Raw genomic sequence first — 21,957 nt, forward strand, 5'->3', positions numbered from 1 at the left:
CCGCCTAATCGATGAAATTCTGCAACGCGTATTAACAGCGTGCTTACCGAGCAGTATTAACGGGGTTCGGTTTAGTAACTTAAAAATCCAGCAAACATCATCGTACGATAAATATTGCGGAGTAAGCGCGGCGCGGTATAATTACGATGTTAAAATGTAGAACATGGTCAAGGCTTTTTATGTTTAATTAGAGCAAGTTAAATTCCTTTCCCTCTCAATGTATTATTTATACAATTGAACTATTGCAAACTATCTGCGTCAGTCTGTCTATCTCCCGCACGTCAGACGGCACGAGAAAAGAAGGACGTTTGACACATGCTCTCACGTGACTTTCTGCGCTGCAGACGCTGCCAGCTGTAGCAGAAGATGCACAGACATGCACTCGAGGCTCTAAGGTACCCATGCCGTTCAATTTCTTCTCGCTTCATCGATTCACGGCACAATTGTACCGAATATAATTAACAATTTTTATTACGAATCTCTTCCACCTCCCGATTTCGTAAAACAAATTTATAATATCGCATATGTTGGTTTCCTCCTCCCCGAACACTCCTAACGAATTCATGAAAATCAGCTGGAGCAACGACAGGCGGCCATTGGCCATTACGAATGCACCGATGGCCGCCGCCATTTCTAACTTCTAGTTGCTACGGCGCTGGTTGAGGAAGGGAATGGAGGGAGAGAAGGGGGCGAGCAAGGGGGGTCGAGGGGGAGAGCTTATATACTACCGCGTATACTGCGCCGCGTATTATCCAACCGATGAAAATAGAGTGTAGTTTGTAAAATATGTATAACTTGTACGCGATATCCCGCGAAGCGTGAGAAAATTGAACAAATATCGTCGATTACGAAGGCGCCTGTCGATTCGTCATTCTTTTTTTTTTTTTTTTATTTATTTTTTTTTCTTTCATTTTCATTGCTACTCGTCGTTCTCATTCGGACATTTTCGAAAAAAAAGAAAAAGAAAAGAAAAGAAAACAAAGAATAAAAATTTTCCAACAATCATAGTATATATTCGTATACTCGGTGTTAATCCATATCGACTGTGAGCTAAAAATTTCGCGCGGCTCCCTCCGCGCAGCATCGACATTGACACGAAGCTCGTGGCGGACGGAGCAGAAGGGCGGTAGAAGAGGAGGTGGAGGTGAGGAGACAACAATTGAACGGAGATACGCGAGATGACAGATCCAGGGTTTAACAGATACGCGACAGGTGGCGCCCCCCGCGTCAACTTGACACTACCGCAGTCGATAAAACAGATTTCCTCTTTGTCATTCCCACCCTACATCGGCGCATATGCAGGCGTGTGTATATTTAGGTGGTACATCCACGGATGGATGGATGGGTGGATACCCGCGTCTCGCGCTTTCCGCTCCGTCTCCGTTCGTTCGTCAGTTAGGTAGTTCGCCTGTGTATGTAGGTATGTATTTACTGCATGCATATAACGGGTCCTGTGATACTATGCCTCTATTTTTAGGATTGCACCCCGAGATTGCGACACACACAGATGTTGAACACATGTCTCTTGTTATCGTAAACACTGGTTAGAAAATAGAAAATTTATTCTTTCTTTGATTTTTCCCCTCTTTTCTTTTTACTTTAAAACCCTGCATGTCTCTTTATTTCTTTATTTATTCCCCTTCTCTTTTTTTTTTTTTTTTTTTTTTTTTTTTAACTTTTATTCTACTCGTACTCCCAATTTTAACGAAAGGAAATTCTTGTACCCTGCTAAATACGGAGAAAGTAAAAATGACAGTATACACGTGTAACGTAACTTTTTATCAATTTTTTTTTTTTTTGTTTTTTTGATTTTTTGTGCCTCTGAAATTCTTCGTTTATTCAGGCAAAGATTTTCGCTACACGACGAGAAGGTACAACCGCGTTTAAAAAATTCTATAACGCGTGACGCGTATCAGTTGGTAGATTGAAATATAAAATTTTTTTTGTGTATCTCCACACGCTACTGTACACGTCATCGGCTTGTACGTGTCTATCTGTGTACGCATACTGAAAACAAAAAAGTACGAGAATCCTCACGTGTGAAATTATGTATCGACACATCATCGCGAAACCCTTTGGCGAAAGTTGGCGGTACGTCGAACGTTTTTAGCGATGGTAGTACGTCCTCACCGGGTCGATATACCATTTTCATTGGTCCGATGGAAATATATTTAACAAACTCTCATACTCGTATACAATATCCAGCTCCGATACGACGTGTCACCGCAATATTAATTATACAGACTGCAGGAATTTTATTTTTACGAACGGTCACATTATAATATAAGAAACAAAAGTGCTGCAGGTATCGTTACCTTGCTTGGTAATTTTTTAATCGGTATCTTCTTCTTTGACGCTCCTTCTTCATGCTCTGTTATTCGTTGCGATATCATAAAAGCGTCGTAAAATTTTCACTCGGACACGAATGAATAACGTTCGTTTTATGACATGTAACCTACTATATCTAGATATTATTAGATATTTCATTTTATTCCTCCGCTATAGAAAATTTAATGTTCTTTTATTATTATACTCCAATTTGATTTTAACGACACAATCATTTTCTCAATGTAAACTGCGAGCATGCTATCGATTTAATCGTGTAGGTATACCACGTATGCATAGGTACACATACATAGTTTCTGTAAACACATAAGGGCTATATATGTATATAAAGTATGTACGTACGAGACGCCGCTTCGATTTGCAGTCAATCAAATTTACCGTAAATAATGCTATAGCTTCGGTTAATAAGAAAGAAAAGGGAAGGCAGGAAGGACGGAAGGAAATGTTGTCGTTGTAGGAGGTACAGCGGTGTAGATAAAACACCCCCTTATATTTTCAGAGCCTCGTAACTACAGGACTTATTTTCTCACAAGCATAAAGAAGATATCGTTTCGTTTACATTTCTTTTAACAAGAAACTGCTTACCTACGTACTTACAGAATATATGCACACCAACATTTTATTTCTCTCTTTTTTTTTTTTTTTTTCTTCTAATTATTATTTTATTTATTCTACATTTGTCTGTTTAGAAATATCGAAGGGTTATGAAACATTGCTGCATGCAAGACTGGTCTGACAATAAAATGCTTAGGTATTATCTTCGCCCCAGGTATAATTTATATAATATACAACGTGCATTAATTGGTAATTAAAATTTTTGCCAAGTATATACGATGTATAAAATTTTTCGTCATTTTATCCGTAAACCATAATAGATTTTTTCTACATCCTATATATCCGCACGAATTATTACATTATATCTTCGGACCCAGCTATCCAACAACGCTCTCATTAATAATTATTATAATAGTTATCAAATGGCGCTAAATGATGCAAAATCGTGATACGAATCTTGGAATTAGAACAAGTATACGTCTATGAGGTACGACGAGGGAATTCCTTTGCCAATTCGCTGGAGTGGTTTTTGGCGCGAAAACTGAAAATTTGTCACGGATGACGTCACACCTCGGATTACCTGCTTATACGCAGACATAGGTATATAACTACCTAACTATCGTCGACGTTCAAATTTGTCGTCCTGAAAATAACGCAGACCGTATTAAAAATAGGCAAATCTATTTTTCACGACCGTCATCTTTTCACCTACGCAGTTTTTCGTTATTACAGCTGTACCTTGTGATATTATAACACTTGTAATGCCTACATGCGTATAAATTAATATAACGGAGGTAGATACGCGTATGTGTTTCATCGGATATATCGTCGAATTTTTTGTCGTCCGGTTCTTACCTTCTAAATTAATATCGACGCCCAGGCTTTATGCCTATCGTCCGATGAATGAAAAGAACGAAAGAAAGAATTCAAAGGGACGTGATGAGATTTGAAAGAGGTAAAGAAGTTTAGGAGAAGGAAGCAGAGACGGGAGTGAAAGACGGAATGTGTATGTAAATACCGCCTCGATTTCAACGTTTATTCGTGCAGTCAGCGAGTCAATTTTTTTCGCATATTAAATTTTCACCGTGCATATTAGAGGTGTAAAACTTACACAATAATACTATCTAAAATCATCACCATCGTATCACGGTTGTGAGAATGAATGATGGAAGAAATTGTAAGGACAAAATTACAGGAGGGAACGAGAGGAAGAATAAAAAAAATGACACTCGGATATTGTGAAGAGATAGAGAAATGCATCATGGATTGCTATGCGGCACTGAGTTCTTCACTCACAATCATTCATACGTTATACCTATACGCACATGTATAACCTAGGCCAAAAGGAGATTCTCTAGACGTCGAAGACGATTCATAAATAAAACAAAGCAATTTGAATCCTACACAGCAGCAGACGTACAAACTTGAAAGTAACGAGTACTCTTGTGCACGGGCGTTACTTTTTTCGCGCAGCAACGTGTGTGGTTTATGCTATGTCTAATTATTTCCTACGATTTTTCACATTCTTTATTGACACTCGATCGATTTATCAATACGCAATAAGCAAATACCATTATAAAAATAGTAATCAGATTGGATATGACGACCGAATTTCTTGAATCGTGAAACCGGAAGTACAAGTATAATTTTTATTTGACAAAAGAAGACACAGATTCCCTGCGCCAACAATCTTTTCTTTTTGCTGCCCGTTTAATAACAATTAGGATCGAGATGCAGAAAAGGGCGTCGCGTCAACGAATGCGAAAGAAATAAAGACGAGGAAAATCAAAGGCCGAAAAACGAGTAACGAAGAATGAGAAACAAGTAACTCGTGACTGGCGTGAGGGGGTAAAACGTGAGGAGAGATTTAAACTTGACGCGATAGGAATGTGACGTATTTGCGTAATACACGCGCAAGGCTTGCAGGCGAAGCCTGTCGTACGAATTCTCTCTCCCTCTCTCCCTCTCTCCCCGTTTCTCCCATTTACCAGCGTGCATCTTAATCTTCCCTCCGCCGTTAATGTTCAACCCCCTTTTATTGCAAAATCATCACACCCGAGCACCTGCTCGCCGGTTTGAGGTACAGCTCAAACACAATCCGTACGGCATAAACGCGGCATAAAAGTGTATCCTGGCCGAGGTTACAGAGGCTCAGGTATATACGGTGATATTACACATATGTACGTTACACCTACTCCCTTTGCGGGTTCAAACGTGGGCCGGGATGTCTGTATACGCGTTATTTTGTTCGCGCGTATTGCCCCGGGGGAAACAACTGGTTTCGTTCTATTATTAGCAGTGCTTCTATCGCCATTTTTTACTCGTTATTCACTCGATGGAGAATTATCGTTTTCTTCGAGAAGTAGGTATGACGTACCTAACGAGGGGACCGATCCTTCTACTCGCTCGAGTCGGAGGAGGAATTATCTACAAATGAACGTTGTTTCACTCCACGGCTGTTGCTTTCGGTTTATCGTGTCTTCCAATTCTTCCTATCGCAATGTCTCACAGTTACACCGTTTGCCATATTTTTACAGTTCATTACAGCAATTGTTTATAACCGCAGAGTAACTTCCACGCGCATTCAATCGGTTCACCCAACGTCGAATTTATATCGCAGACTCAATTTATCGTCATCGCAATCGAGTTCATCTTCGCAATTACTCGGTCGGGTTCTTCGAATTTTTCGTATATAGTTCTTTGTTCTTTGACTCTTCTCCTCGCGACTTCCTCCAATACTTTTCACCCTCCGCGCACACCTCCGAGAAAAAAGAGTGTCGGAGTGAAATCGTTAAACTTTGCCGGTTTAGTACCCGGTCCCTTAAACGCGCCTCTCTTTATACCTAATTTCAACATTTTCTGATATCACGAGCCACAGCACCGCCCCGACATGACATGGTATGATATAATATTTATACCTTAATTAATTCGACACACTCGAAAGATGTGACGAAAATTCACCCTCCTCCCAGCACATTGTATAATTTTTCATAGGATCGATTAATTCTCACACAACTTTGCCCGTCTCTTTGTTTGCAAACAATTGCGAATATTTTCATTCCGCAGGTCGTGTTGACAATTTTCATTCACGATCCTGGACGAATAAACAACTCCCGTCATCGATAACAGAAATATGTATAATGATGTTCCCGCTTATGTCTATAAGTTAGGCAAATAATAGACGTTGCTAAGACTGATAAAAACACTGACCAATTGACGTTAATTGTTTTAGACACTTGACGATAATCTCTGTATTATTATTATTATCATAATCATCGTCATCGTCATCTTCTTCCGTCATCTTCGCGAACCCAACGCCAATGCCGATGACGAATAAACTTTCCGAAACCTGAGCTCGTGTACACGAATTAGAGGGTGCAGGAAGGCCAGCTTGGTTGCGGCGCGTTTCCAGGTCGGGTTTTAGTTAGTTAAACACCGAGAGTCTTGATATACTTCGGGGCAAGCCGAGTATATTGAGGCGAAAATCACTTGAAATAGAATTCTTTGAAACGTGGAATGTGCCACGAGTTATAAGATCCTAGAACTCGTACGAATCACTCGTCGTCTGTCTCCTCTGTTGTACGAGACGTGCACAAACACTTTAAAAACGTCTCTTTGTTAGTTTTAATTTTATTATTGTACTTCACCCCGAGAAGATGATAATCGTTTTTGTTAAAAACGTTGTTCATCCTAACGCGAGCGCCGCACGTACCGTAGCCGGTTTAATCACGTGTCACAGGGACTTCCCCCGATCCAGTCGCGTGTCTTTTCGAAATTATCATATTTCCACGCCATGCGAGGAGGAGGAAGTGCAAAGGGAAGAGGAGGGAGCGCACACGCTCTTTGTTACAATGGTCTCGAAATAGGAAGGAATTTTTTCTCTCTTTCTGTTATACGTAAGCATCGTCGCTCTCTTTCACGCCATTATACACACGAGTATTTTATTTTTTTACAACCCCTTAGTTATTCTTCAAAATTCTCTGTATACGAACGTATAAATCACCGCCCTGAGTCCAGAGAAAAAAAATTGCCTGCTACGGAGTTTTTAAAGATTTATTCTCGTTCTTCAGGTGTAACGTAGATTAATGAAAATGAATAAGTTTAGAGTGAAAATAAAAAAAAATTATTTTCGTTTTTCGCCACCCGCGCAACGTATATGGATTTTGAAATACGCCCTGCGCCCACAGCTCATCGTAGCCTTGACCACAGGCCTGATTTTGTAACATCGAAGCAAATTATATCGCCGATCGACCGCATTTTTTTCTTCTCATCTCTCGTCGAAACCATCTGCGCCACGGACTTGATCGTTCGGTGGTCCAATTTCCAAAATTTTACAGACGGATGCGTGTCATTCGTTATATTTTTTTATTTATTTTTAAACTTTTTTTCAACCACTACACATATCCGAGTATAATAAACTGCAGTCTTTTGAATAAAACTCATTGGTAATATTTTAACGCGTGCAATTTTATTCCCCGCAACTTTTCGCTGCGCCGGTATAAAACGTATGTCAGACGCTTCAAATTTGTCTCTCATTACGCAACTTGTTAAAAACTTTAGCTTTGCGTAACTGTGTGTGAGGCACGTGTCGCGTTAGTATGATACGCGTGTGTACGTCGTACACTTATGTTTGTCGTGACTGACCGTTCAAGCCGACCGACGATGCGTCGTAGATTCTAATATATACGTATATGTAACGTACGGGGAACAGCTGGGTGCCTACTTATTGCGGATGTTAAAGGTGTGTGCATACGGCATTTTACTTATAACGACTTCGTGTCACGTCAAGCATTACAATAATAGACGGTATAACAAGAGCGTCGAGATGACATAATACGACTGAAAATGTACAAAGGAGTTTTCATCTAATATCCTTTGATTCGATGGAAACGTTTTTCTCTCTGATCCACGGTATAAAGCAACAGAGGAGGCTCGGAGGAAGATTAAAGGAAAGGAAAAAAATGAATATATTAAAAATAAAAATGTGTAATCGAAACGCGTTTTAGCGGATGCTAGATAATGGCTCAGCGGTCAGTCGACCCCGTTCTCTTCCTGCACACTCGACTTATCCAAGGTCCGCAAGCTGCCGCGTAGTTGTCGTCTGTGCGGTAGTAGCTCTTAAATTCCTTGCTAAGGGGGGGAATGAAAAAGAAAAACGCGACGGATTCTCCATAGGCGATAAGTGTCTCGCGTCCGGCGAACTTGCGCGTAAACAGAATAACCGCGTGTAGTAAATATAATTACCTACGCGACATTTTTACGAAGGGAGTTAAGAAACTAGGAAGAAGCAGCATCTCGTTATGTAACATGCTGTAGTTGGTTAAGCTGCTGCGGCGATTCATGTTGAGAGAAGTCTGTCATTTCGCGACTTTTGGGGAATTGTCTGAAATTGAGAAAACCGTAATAAATTGAAATTCCACTCTTGTTTCGAAATCCAAGTTTCTTTAAAAAGGTTTTCGAAAGTTAAAAATGGTAAATTTCTTTCCAACATTTTGTTACGATGACGTTAACAACTTCAATCCGGTCATTATGTTACGTATATGGAATTAATTGTCGACCCTGCTATTATAATTATAGTAAATATATAACGGTGGTACGGAAATTTCCTTCTTCACGACAAATTTAGCCTAGCCAATTAATCGCTTGTCTTACTTTCAGATTCTATTAATGCCTGTGCATTACAGGCACATCACTGAGACCTGGATGCAGGCCAGACGACGATTTGCGCGCGTGCATGGCAATAATTGTACAGCGAGCTAAACTAGATTTTCAATTTATTGTTAGTGTTAACGAACCCCTCTACAATGTTTGCCGGCTGAATTTTACAAGGCTGAAGTTGGTAACGTTAACGTAACGAAACATCGGGTGGTAAAAAATGGTTATTGTGCAATTTTAGAATGACTTCCGTCAAATTGGCTTTTCAAAATATCAACATTTTTGCTTTGTTATGGGATTTAATAGCTGAATTTCAGGGGCGGGGTTGAAATTCCGAATTTGAAAACTTCCAAAAGCACCAAATTCTAAATTTTTTCGTAGCGAAATTTGAAGCAAAGAAATCAACCTCTGACGAATCATCGAAGTTTCGAACGGTCCGAAACCCGATGCTCAAAGTTGTAAAAGTGCAAAGTTCCGAAAGGGCATAACTCTGACAAGCCAAAGTTCCGAAAGTGCGAAAATGAGAAAATTTAAGAATCTGAAACGTCGAAATTCCGAATGATCCAAGATTTTCGGATCTGTGAATTTTTGGCTTGTTGAAATTTAACCACTTTAATCTTTTTTTTGTTTTGTATTTTCGATATTTTTACGTTCGCAATCCTGGTCATTCTGACTTTCGGTTTTTCTGATTTTTTTCACCCCCTCGTTGAGTAAACTCCGCTATATTTTAATTTTCGGAATAATATCTACTTTATCGAAATTTTGCTCTAGCGGAACTTTACTTTTCGAAACATCGCTCTATCGTAACTTGAATTTTCGGAATTTTGCGTTCCAGAACTTTGAGCCGTCGCGTTTCCGACCATTCGAAACTTTGCTGTTTCGTCAAAGTTTGATTTCTTCTACTCAAGTTTCACCACCAAGTAATTCGGAATTAGGCGCTTTCGAAACTTTAACCCCACCCCAAATTTCAGACATTCCTAAGGGTCCGAAGTAACGTTACTAACTTGAATCTCATGAAATTTTGTTGCTGTAAAGTTGCGCAGAGTATACCTTATACGATGCAGCCGTGTAACTTTGGTGTAGTTATTAACCTCTAGACGGCCGGCAACGCCACAATAGTGGTGTTGCCATGATTCGAACATATCCGGGGAACATTGGGGGATCATTATATAGAAGTATCCCACCAAAGTAGGCATGTATCAACGAAAAAAAATCCCGGTCGCAAACAGGTTAATACAGGCAGGCAGTGTGTGGAAGTTGTTGTTCAAATTGTCCGAAACGCGTCTTTGGCGTCAATTACAAATTCCATTGTATACGCGAATAAAGCGAGCTCCATTTAATACTTCGTACAGTTGAGAAGAAATAAACACGCTGACCAATTAAAACCTCCAGAGTCTAATGACGATAATGGAATTCTCCGAGCACCACTCGCTAGACCATAACAGCGACAACGTCGTCATCTTCCCGATCAATTACGCTGCACGGTGCGCTCTGTAGATGCTGCCTCTTCATAACTTGCAAGATATTATGTTCATCAAGCATTTTACTCGCGTCTCAATTCCTATTCATTATGCGTGCCTTGTGTATAATCTCGTGTCTGAAACTCGCGGTTACGCCCTCGAGCATATCCGCCGAATCCTGCCTGCATCTATCCACGCGTCGTTTTCTCATTACATATACATATGTATTAGAATATGTATGTATGTATGAATTATATATATATATATAGGGAAAAACTGATGCAAGCATTGGAAATTGATTGGATATACTGGGGGTATAATGTAATAAGATAAGAATCAGGTGGGTTTCAATAATTCATTTTTTGTTCGTAAATATATATAATAGTGTGCGATTTTTCTCACGGTTAGCAAGTAAAAACTTTTTGGCGAGAGACGCGCCTTTCAAGTTTTTTCCACGCGCGGTCGTTAGCAGCGGATAATATGCCTGCGTACTGTAAATTTGGCATGTTAGGTATAGTCGTGACGTGTGTACGTGCATGTTGTAAATTTTTTTTCAAAGAATTGGAAAAAATCTATCACACAATACGCGATTCTGATTCCCGCTTTGCGGGATCCGAGAAGTGAGTTGTCGGGTACAACAGGCGTGCAATTATAGACACACACACGCATTCGTATACACGTACGTAATGCGGTCATTCGCGTTTTCTGCAAATTTCCTGCGCGGACTTTGCGTCGATCTTTGTTTCTTTGTCTCACCCCCGAATCGTACCGCAATCGTTGTTATTGCCAAGTGCGATTGTGTGTATGTGCGATTCTGCGAACGATTCTACGTACGTACGCGAATATACATAGTATGTGTATGCGGTATGGAAATGATGACGTATAAGGTGCCTTGTGTGCCTCGTGACGTAGGCGAAATATCGACGGTTGCCGACGATTTTCTCCATCCTTGCCAATTTCGTTGCGACGCGCTGCTTTCCCTATCCCCCGTGTATTTATAAATATAGAGAGCGACGTTTGCAGATATTTAACGATATATTGATTGTTATTATTAACTATCTTATTATTGTATTAACTGTAATCTGTGCTGTTGAATTATTAATTACACGAAGAGAGAAAGAGGGAGAGAGGGACCAGGAATTTAATTCATACATTCTCGCAAATTTCAAGACAATTTAATATATTTGTAATCCTTTTGATTTGAAAATTTTGTTTCTTTGTACGTATGGCATATAACGCAGTTTAAGTGCTGGGGAAAAATATTTCTCATATTACGTATATTTCGTATATTTCGTATATTTCGTCTGATCCACGGTCTCGTATTACAGGTTTTGTAATTTTTTGTTTTTCCATTCGTCGGCGACTCTTAATAGAAATTATACCGCAAGTAAAAATGAAATCATTATTACCCCAAAACCCTCCAAGAATCTGACCACTATCCACATGATAAAAAAAAACAAGGCTCTGTTTACACACTTCCCATTTTTGCTACACTTGATTCTCGAATGTTTTTTCAACAAACTTTTCAACAATATTTACTATAGAATTGGATAGAAGAAAAAACAAAGCTGCTTCTGTTCGGTGAAACAAAGATTTTACCGACAGAGAGAATTTCCCTCCCAATTATTACGCACATACAGCTATGCCAATGCCACGTCGTGTTATTTGGAATTTTTCGAATCGCATGGTTTGTGCCTATTTTTATCTATGTACAATCATCGTACATGTACGCGGTATAGTAAACGTACGTTTAACACGAGTCGGTCTATTCTCCCCACTCGGTTCGGAAACGCCTCTCTTTCTCTCTGTTTCTCTCTCCTAAGCCAACCTCTTCCCTCATCGTCAGTCGCTATATCATCAGATCGGTGAACAGACGGCCGCGTACAGGTCGCCCCCAGAACTGACCTAAAAATGTGAACAGTTATTCAACCCGGCGACGACAGTTTCTTACTTTACTGCCTTTAAATCTGTGTATATTGCTCGGGGTATCGACCGTTCTCGCTGGTTTTTTTCTCACTTTTAGAAACATTCCCTCATTAATCTCCGCGCGATTAATCACTGACATGTGAACAAACGATGACAAAAGAAATTGGTGAAAAATTTGTGTTTTTCTTCAACCGCTAACCGCGTCGCTCGCATCATATTTGCAATGCGAAGGAAACATACGCGCTTAACATATTTTCGCTTATATTTTAATGATGAAATAATTTCACGCAACTGTATATAGGTATAGTTCGTATGTGAAGATTTGAAAAAGAAACGAAGAGTTGAGAGGATAAAAAGAAAGGAAGAATGGCGATAAGATTCTGTGTCCGTGAATGCTGTGTGCGTCGTTATCACGAGTAACATTGAAACGTGAAATGTAAAGTATCGCATTTCTTCTTCACAAGTGGATAATGTAATTTTAATCATCATTATTGTAATTTTCCGTTTTTATACATTACTCGTTTAAATGCCGTGACGTATGTAACTGAATCGTTCGTTCAGTGCCTGACTACAGTGTATTCCCGGACATCCATCGCGCTGTGCAGCGGTAGAAACAGGGATTTGCGTTACTGGTGAATTATTTATCGATCCCGGCTTCGCGCTACAGCGTTGAATAAAATTAATATATTGTTTGGATTTGGATATCGTATCGAGAGTGGTGTCGCATGTGTTATTAAACCTCGTCTCGCCTTCCAGTGCTCATCGTCGTCGTCGTCGTGTCCAATAATAGCGTCGCAAGTGCACGGACCAAGTGTGTGAAATTAGAATAGCATATACAAATATGCGAAATCGAACGACTATTAACGCGGAGACTGTAATAAATGATAATATACTAAACTGATAAAAATCAACACTCCGGTATCGAAGGTGGAAAAATTATCACATCTAGTGTATTTGATTATAATATTTGGTCTTCTCTCTTTACATACGCGATTTAATCCAGCGGCGCCACGGCTCGTTTTTATTGCTGATATATTATACGGCAAATAAATATTTGAGCGTGTTTTACACGTAGTACGTTTTTTTTTGTTTTCAAATGAAACATCTCGAAAGTGGTGGAAACGTAAAAAGGAGAGAAGAAAAATCTTTATTTGCACCAACTGATATCGCTCATATTCTGCGTGCAGACCGCTAAAAATAGAGCCGACTCGCTGACAAAATATTTACCGCGAACAAACAATATTCGTCAAATGTTCACGGGGAAGTAAATTGAACTGTTGATGTATAACGGAGACGAAAAAAAAATATACATACATTATAAAATGAAATCTTATACAGCCTCTTATACATCACTCACGTGTTGTTACGTATAAACCATAGAGTGACGAGAAGTGGAAATCTTATCGATAAACTAAAACGGCGAATAATCAAATTTCAACAACTAATCCATAATTCAATATCTACTCGAGGTCAAGAATATTATTCAACTCTTTTCTCTCCGTAATACTATTCTTGCTTTTTAAAATCCTATAAAAATGTTCGTCAGTCTCGAAATATTGTGTTTACACATGTATGATAATTCGTGGTGGTTCCAGTGATATCACTCGGATATAAACGAAGATTTTACAGGCTTACGACGGTTAAGCCAAGACTTTGAGTCCGTAAGATTTAAGGATCGATTTGCATTTTTCTTTTTAAATTCATGAATGAATTTCACCGTGTGTGTGTATACATATTTGTAACACGTGTAACCAAACCAGTTATAACGAAGCGGAAATAGGAATATTGGCAAAATACCGTATAACCTTCCTTAAAACGTGAAATAATCCAGTACACTGAACGATATACTTGTACAAAGTTGTTAAAAAAAAAAATAAAACAAACAAATAAATGGCGCCCGCGAACACGTTGAATTGGTCAGAACCGCGCCAGGAATGGCGTTATCCAAAATTCTGTCTGTCGGGTCAAAGGGGCGATAAACCAGCGTCGAAAAGCACGTTGGAAGTCAACGAAAAGGAGGCCGACAGTGCCTACAAGAAGATTTGCAAATTTTTACGAAATCTCGGTGTTAAAAAACGTAAGTTTTTTTTTCACGCTCTATATATAATGCGCTATAACGCGGGTGATCTTTTTCATCCATGAATAAATTATTATCATACTAGTTCGTGGAGTTGTTTCGAAGAAGGTTATAAAATGAGAAAGAAATTCCGACGGAGCTTTGACCCTCGCTCGTGAATGTGAGTGAAACAAGCAAAATGGAGATTTGTTGTTGTCTGCTTTTGAAATATTTCGGTACACCTAGACGTGCCATTAATACATCAAACCACGTGTTCGCATCGCGTGCTTGATATATTTGTCTGTATTTTTGTCTCGCGAATACGAATTTTTATTGTGACGGATAAATTTTAAACCGATTATTGTGTATTATTGTAGACAAATAGTCATGGATGCGTATGAAATGAACAACTTGCACAGAGATGACAAGATGTCGTTACTCCAATATCGTTAATTGCTGCTTAATTTGCTAAAAAGTGCTCTCGTCACTTGCAAATGAATTCTTGACAAATTACGAATGTTATGGATAATTTTTCATACGGTTGATCAAAGTTTTTTTTTTTTTTTTTTATCAAATCCCGAGTCTACACAATTATCGTGATGATTTCTATAACGGTCAAGTTAGAGAAAACAAACTGCCAGCGCAAAGTGATCTGCTTAAAACTAGTCGACAAGCTTCCACGTTTACCCAAGTAAAAAATTATTGCTTTCATAAAAGTCAAAAGCCGAGAGCTACTACGGTTGTAATTTTCTCCCCCTTTTTTTATGTTCTAAGCTTACGTTTGACTTAAGGCTAGGTGAATCTTTGTGAAACGTAGCTGTTTGTCGTTGAAGTAGGTGTACTGTTCGAACTATATGCTTATAAATATACGCGTTGGCAAGCGAGACGTTTGCTTAACTTCAGCTCCTCGTACGATCTGAATATTCATTTGGTTTTATGCATTAATTTATTGTGCCGCGCCGTTCCTACGCAATAAGTACCCGCGAGTATTGTAACAACGTTACGTATACACCACGTATGTACCTAGATGCGAATCGTGATAGGTTTTTGCTATTAGAAGCAGGGCGAAACCGCATAACTCTCAGCAGGTGTTCGCTCGGATTACGTACATAGGAGAAAATAGCTCATCTACATACATATATATGTAATACATATAAGTATATATGTATCGTACAGCGGTTACGCGTGACAAATATGGCGGCTTCATTTATCGAGCATAATTAACCATTTCAATATCGTATGCTATGCTATTTACATGCTTATGCCGTGCATGATGTTTACAGGCAAGCGTTGTAAAATTTGTTGAAAACTCGTGTAACACAGGCAATAAGAAATAACTCTTTATACTTCTCTCTCTCCCTCTCTTTCTCTCTCCACCCCTCAAGGTTGGAATGAGCCACGCCAATTTGGCAGTGGCTACATTTTCTTGACCTCTTTTCTCTTTGTAAATTCAAATTTAGGTCAGAACGTAATTGTAATTGAGAACAGTCCTCTTGTATACGCCCACAATATGAATGAAAAAAAACCTGATCCTTTTAGAAAGGTCTCTGTACAGGTTTCAACCGATTGACAATGATTTCAAGTATCATTTTCATTATAATGAAGGATACAACCGAAGTCCTTGAAAATATCATGCGAATATCAATTGACTTTTGATGTAATCGTACTAAAAATTCACGGCAGAAGATACTGCAACACTTACGCTGTATTGATCGGCGTAAAAATGATTTTATTACCTTATTCTAAGTATCGGCACATCTCGTGTTTATTGTAGGCTAACGGTAAAGAAAATATTCGATCGCAATTTCGCTCTTTTGGCAGAAAAAGTTATCATTCGATCGTCCGTTTTTCCTTTTTACCGTGCTGTTTTTTTTTTTTTTTTGTCTTTTTTGCGAGCTGCATCGACCAAGATACTGCCATTCAACTGTCAAAGTGACAGGATGGAGCGAAAATGAATTTAGGCCAGTAAAAAAATCATTGAAAAATAATCATAAATAAATACAAAAAATAGAAATAAAATACACGGCAGGAAACCTTTCATTATATATAATTGCTAATTCGTTCCAAGTATGAACATCGAATGAAAGCAGCAACAGTTTCCAACACGAAGCAGAGCAGTAGAGATTTAACGGCGAGCAGTATTGGTATGACATTTTGTGCGATGATTTTGCAAAAAAATTCTAATGCATACGAATGTAGAAATAGATAGTGTCGCTTGAGAGAGAAGTTTTATAAAATAAAAGCAAACGAAAAATAACTACACTTTTTTTTTTCTCGATATATTAAATGGCCAAGTTATCATTTTTCTCATTCATGCTTACATAATAAGGATCGAGCACTCGAATGTTGACTATTAATCGCGATAAGAATGCATTCTCATTATTGTTGCTAAAGTATCTTGCAATTAGCACTTCGCAAAGTACCAAACGTATGGTTAAAAAGTATCCGGTCTCTTATCACTGTTACATCCTGCCTCAATTTGCCTCGAAGGTTCAACGAACGCGAACTTTCTGCCTGGTCGTTTCTTTGCTTTTTGAATTACTATAACGAGAAGTAATTCTTGCTGTATCAGAACGGCCTTAACGGTTGACAGATGAAGATATTTATCGCGTTCCAGTGAGTGAAAAGTCTCAGAACAAAGTCAATTAGCTCCGACTGAGCCATAAACGCGAGTTCCTTACATCTTTATTATCCACACCTTAGCGCTATTTTTCAGGCGAATACGACTCGAGTTATCGACGTTAGTCTTCGGTAATATTAGAAAATGACTAGATCTTTAGTTTGCCGGCAGGTTGACGCATGTCTATACTTGGCAAGATAATATAATTCCAGTCAATATTGGCCGAGGAAGTTGCGTTAATTGTGAGCCTTGGCATGTGAGCTTGCACACGAGTCACGAGAACTCTTGTGCAAATTTTACTTTGATCTGGTCTGACAATGAGATGACTGCGGTGTGTGAATTGAGCACAAAAGAAAAGCGACAAAGTGTTTTATTTTATTTATTTTTTTATCTTCAAAGTGACTGAAATACTTTAACTGACGCAAATTGCTCGCAGTAGATGCTAGAAAATACACAATCTTAAATCGTTACTATTCGCTGCGGTTAAACGGTTCGACGATGATCCTGTGAGATATTTTGAACGAATCGTAGATATTTCTCTGAGTATCAAGAGAATCATTCAGTTTTTTTATACATTTGTTTGTTAGGCGAGATGTCTGTAATTATACGTATACTTCATGGGTCTTTGAACCGAAACTTGAGTAATAATAATGGTTCTCTACGTCCCAGAAATAAAAGCCAAATATTACGCAAACTCTATATCGACGTTAGAATCAAACGAACGTGCACATTTGCGCTATTCCTCTCCGAAACTGCAGCTGTGCCGTACAGTATATGTACAAATATATATATATATATATATATATATATATATATATATATATACACACATATATGGGTGTGTGTGTGTGTGAAGCATCATGACGCCAAAATAGCGCTACAGCCTTCAATTCTACCACCGGAAGGCTTAGCATATAATTAGAAATAATCGCTTAGCAGCTACTTGTATGCACGTTTCAAATTTCCTGTTGTTGATAATAACTTACCCTATATCTTTCTCTCTGCATGCCTAATTTACTTTTGACACTTGTCATTTGCAAGCCCAGTTACACAAACGACGAAAAATATACGCATTCTTTATACCCATTACCGTTATACTTTTCTTTAAATTGCCACCAGGTTTGTTGTTATGATTGTAATCACTAATTTCTCTCGTTTAACGATGAGCTTATTTTTCTTAAAATAGCTTTTCTTATATACAGCCTCTTATGACCTGTTGAAAATCTATTTTTGCTTCAGCCGAAGTACATAGTTTCTAAAAAAAAAAAACCACCTCGTATATCGTACAACATCATCTAAGAATCCTAAGCCCTATTATACTCTAATCCAATATGCTGTTTTTAATATGATTCCTTCAGACCAGAGTTCCGAGCGTCGCGAAATTCTGCAGGCTATTCGTATGATCACTAAAAAAAGTTGCGGCATCTTTTTTTTTCATAACAAACTCACATCAACTCATATTCCTTCAAATGCATAGACTCGATTTGTCCATCATTGAAATTCAAGATAGCAACGAGGCTGGAATAAAATTTTGATACTGTATATGATATTCCGAATATTAGTGGCTCGTCCTGGAGAGTATTTTTTGGCTTTCTTCGTGCGTATTGCGCCGCAGTAGAAATTTATTTTTCTTCTATTACTTTCGCTGTACTGTAGCGTTGTGGTTTTCGGTTGTTTCTATGGGTGGTGCGATGTACAATGCAGGCAAGGATGGCAGCAAGGTGACCACCGTAGTGGCAAGTGCAGGAGCTGGGCCGGACCGTCCTCAAGAAGTTGCCTACACCGACACCAAAGTCATCGGAAATGGAAGCTTCGGTGTCGTTTACCAAGCCAAGTTGTGTGACACCGGCGAAATGGTTGCCATCAAAAAAGTCCTTCAGGATAAACGATTTAAGGTAACGAGATATTTATTGTTGAATTTAGAAGAAAGTATATATAATAGTGTAGATATAGATATAAGAATAAGCGTAATTAATCTTAATCGTTATTTTTTCAGAACAGGGAACTTCAAATCATGCGACGTCTAGAGCATTGCAACATCGTAAAACTTAAATATTTCTTCTATTCTAGTGGTGATAAGGTAATTTCTATTACTTTACGTATACGTATACCAATATTAGTCTCAATTATATATTTATACGATTTAACAAACTGGATATTCCGTCCACAAATGTTACTATCGCACAGAAATAGCAAAGCAGCCGATTAGGATGACCTATCAATGAAATTGTTTGGCATGCTTTTATAGAAGTTCGATTGGCAGGGCGGAAGCTGAATTTCAATGAGTCCACAACTCACTCTACTTTATCATTTTATTTTCATGATCGGAATATGATAAATCACGATTCTTTCATAATCGAATAGTTGCAACCATTGAGAACAATCGACACGTCTCCTGTGTAATTATCACTGGTACAATCTGACAGAATCTTTAGTTTCTGATGACTTTCAATTTAGTGATTTCAAGTTGTTGATAGATGGCCAATTTTGTGTAACGAATAGTTAAAAATAAACGATAGGTTTATCGAACATTTGTACGGTCAGAAATACCTTGGTTGAATTTTCACCGTTCACAAGTAATTATTTCAGTTTTTTCAATGAGAAAATAATTATTCACTGCCACCCTGAAATAGTGTGTCAACTAGAAATATCTATTTTAGTTTAATGCAGAATCATTGTTATGTTATTTTTATAGAACATCTTAACCGCGACTAACCCAGTTTTTCATGTTGACGTAAGTGAAACGGACCCAGTAGTTCGAAAATCCTTTTTATAAATTTGCCCTAGGTCTTGATGCTTCTTACAACAAGGATATTGAAACACTTCTGGACTTAATGTTGGATCTAGAATCTAATGCGCTTTGCTAGTTATAGAAAATTATCATAATTTATCGTTTATAGTCTACATTTAATGGATAAGAACCCTAGGAAAAATGTGAATTCACGAATGCCAAATGAAAACTAGATTTTCAGTACAGAAATTACCATTTTGCTTATTCAAGAAAACACAGTTTAGTAATACGATGTTCCGATACCTGTGTTTACAGGTAATTTTATTATAACTTGGTAGCATTTACCACTTCCTGCTATTTATTACACTTACTAATGTGGATTGTACACTTTATTTCCTATTAATTTCATTATTTATTTTGCTTTTATTTTGAATATGTCTACACTCATAACGTTGTGATCACATCCTATTTACTCAGAATATCTCGAGTAACCAACGTAACTTGATACAATAATGATGATAATACTGATAATTTTAGGCTTGATACAAAATACAGCATAGTTACACGTGCTAGTATAAACAATGCAATAACACATAATGGAAATAAATTTGAGTGATATTACATAATATTTGAGGCCCTATGGCTGCGGTAACAAATTTGAATTCAACCAGAATATATTATTTAACAAATACATGGTCTTTATTTATCTGCAGAAAGACGAGGTGTATCTCAATCTAGTGCTGGAATACATCCCAGAAACTGTGTACAAAGTGGCCAGACACTATAGCAAAAGCAAACAAACGATACCCATCAGTTTCATCAAGGTACGTTTAACTCCAAGCTTCTCTTATCTTACTCTTTTTTAGCGATTATTGGTTAGTATCTTATTAATTGTCCAAACATTTTCACACTTTTCTATTTTAAGTTTGCTAAATGAACCTTTTATGTTAATATTTATTGTGAATCAATCAGGCTATTTTAAAGCAAACGATTGCAATTCGGAAGGTAGAAATTTAGCATTCTCACTGCGGCCTAAATGAATAAGTGAAAGTACATGTCAAAGAACCTTGATAAGAAAAATTATGCAGCTGCACATTCCATCTATACTTTATTTATGATCGATTAATTGACTAATAGATAATGTTCTTCAAACAATCTGTTTGGTGCTATGTTTGCAATTAGCGTACGTGCAATAAACTGATAACAAAACTTGATAACTTCGATGATAGCCTTTCGATATCTCGTACTGGCATTATTCTGCGACGCAACTGAAATAGTATAAAATATACTTTCCACATGATAGTCATGATAATAATAATATTGATAATCAGCGAGATGACGGCATGAACGCTTACATAACATAATTCTTTCTATATCTACAAACACGTGTGTTGTGTGATTTTCATTTGCTACTTTTTAATGTACACAAACGTAAAATTGCACGAAATATGTGCATACTTTTATGAAACGTCTCTGGAGTATTTTACAAAATACTTATTTATAAATGAAAGCCGGATCTTGATGATGTCAATTTTTTAATTTCAGCTATACATGTACCAGCTTTTCCGGTCATTAGCATACATTCATTCGTTGGGAATATGCCACAGAGATATCAAACCGCAAAATCTTCTTTTGGATCCGGAAACGGGCGTGCTTAAGCTCTGCGATTTTGGTTCAGCCAAACATTTGGTTAAGGGTGAACCAAATGTATCCTATATTTGTAGTCGCTATTATCGTGCACCAGAACTCATTTTCGGTGCAATTGACTACACCACAAAGATTGGTAAGTTTAGTTCTTTCATTTTCTTACGAAGGGTTGAGGAAAGTGAAATAAAAAATATTTTGCAAATCATGGATGAATGCATAATATATAAATAATGAACATTCCTAGTTATAACCATAAACATCAATAATTCATATGCTACTATGATGATCACATCCTTTTCTCTTTGTGATTGAAGATGTATGGAGTGCAGGCTGTGTGCTAGCAGAATTATTACTTGGTCAGCCAATATTCCCTGGCGATAGTGGCGTCGATCAACTTGTCGAGATCATAAAAGTTCTTGGCACACCGACTCGTGAACAAATCAGAGAAATGAACCCCAACTATACAGAATTTAAATTCCCTCAGATCAAGTCACATCCCTGGCAAAAGGTATTTTCTTTTACATCAATTTATAACTTTATGGTACAGTACAAAATGTTTTTGGAACGTCGATCAGTGTTGTATAAATATATGAATAAGAATAGAAGAAGTAATCAAGGGTAATATTTCTTCGAAAGTTATTATGAAACTGGCTATCGTTTATCATTGTCAACTATCAAATACGGTAGAAAATTGGATTTCTGTGCACAAAATAACTTTGATCAACTTGTCTAGAAGCCTGACCAGGTGAATCGACTTATACGTGCCTCTAAATTTTATTTCAACGAAATCTACACAGTACGTATATATGTGGTGTTTTGAACATTGTGAACAAAATACTTGAAGCATCACATTTACCTCATATGCACACATCAGGTATTGTATTTAACGCCATGATAGTCATAACAGACATAGAACATCAAATTAATATAATTGTCTATACGTACTGCGTTATGGAATCGA

General features: G+C 37.9%; 1 protein-coding gene across 4 annotated transcripts in view; it reads left to right on the forward strand.

The window, feature by feature from the left end:
* The window catches only part of LOC124221750 (glycogen synthase kinase-3 beta), a 30,946-nt gene that overhangs the window by 4,830 nt on the left and 4,159 nt on the right, over window positions 1–21,957 (forward strand). The window contains exons 1-6 of one of the 4 annotated variants that reach the window (XM_069136892.1): window positions 1,327–1,420; window positions 1,478–1,543; window positions 18,323–18,513; window positions 20,063–20,173; window positions 20,895–21,132; window positions 21,311–21,504. In XM_069136892.1, coding sequence (XP_068992993.1) covers window positions 1,342–1,420; window positions 1,478–1,543; window positions 18,323–18,513; window positions 20,063–20,173; window positions 20,895–21,132; window positions 21,311–21,504 — 879 coding nt within the window. In that variant the 5' untranslated portion in view covers window positions 1,327–1,341. Of the gene's footprint in view, window positions 1–1,326; window positions 1,421–1,477; window positions 1,544–11,861; window positions 14,020–18,301; window positions 18,514–18,614; window positions 18,699–20,062; window positions 20,174–20,894; window positions 21,133–21,310; window positions 21,505–21,957 lie in introns of those variants that run through there. The other 3 variants (XM_069136890.1, XM_046632027.2, XM_069136891.1) reach the window with 3 other exon arrangements.

The sequence above is a fragment of the Neodiprion pinetum genome, chromosome 6 (assembly GCF_021155775.2).
Source record: "Neodiprion pinetum isolate iyNeoPine1 chromosome 6, iyNeoPine1.2, whole genome shotgun sequence".
Taxonomy (NCBI): domain Eukaryota; kingdom Metazoa; phylum Arthropoda; class Insecta; order Hymenoptera; family Diprionidae; genus Neodiprion; species Neodiprion pinetum.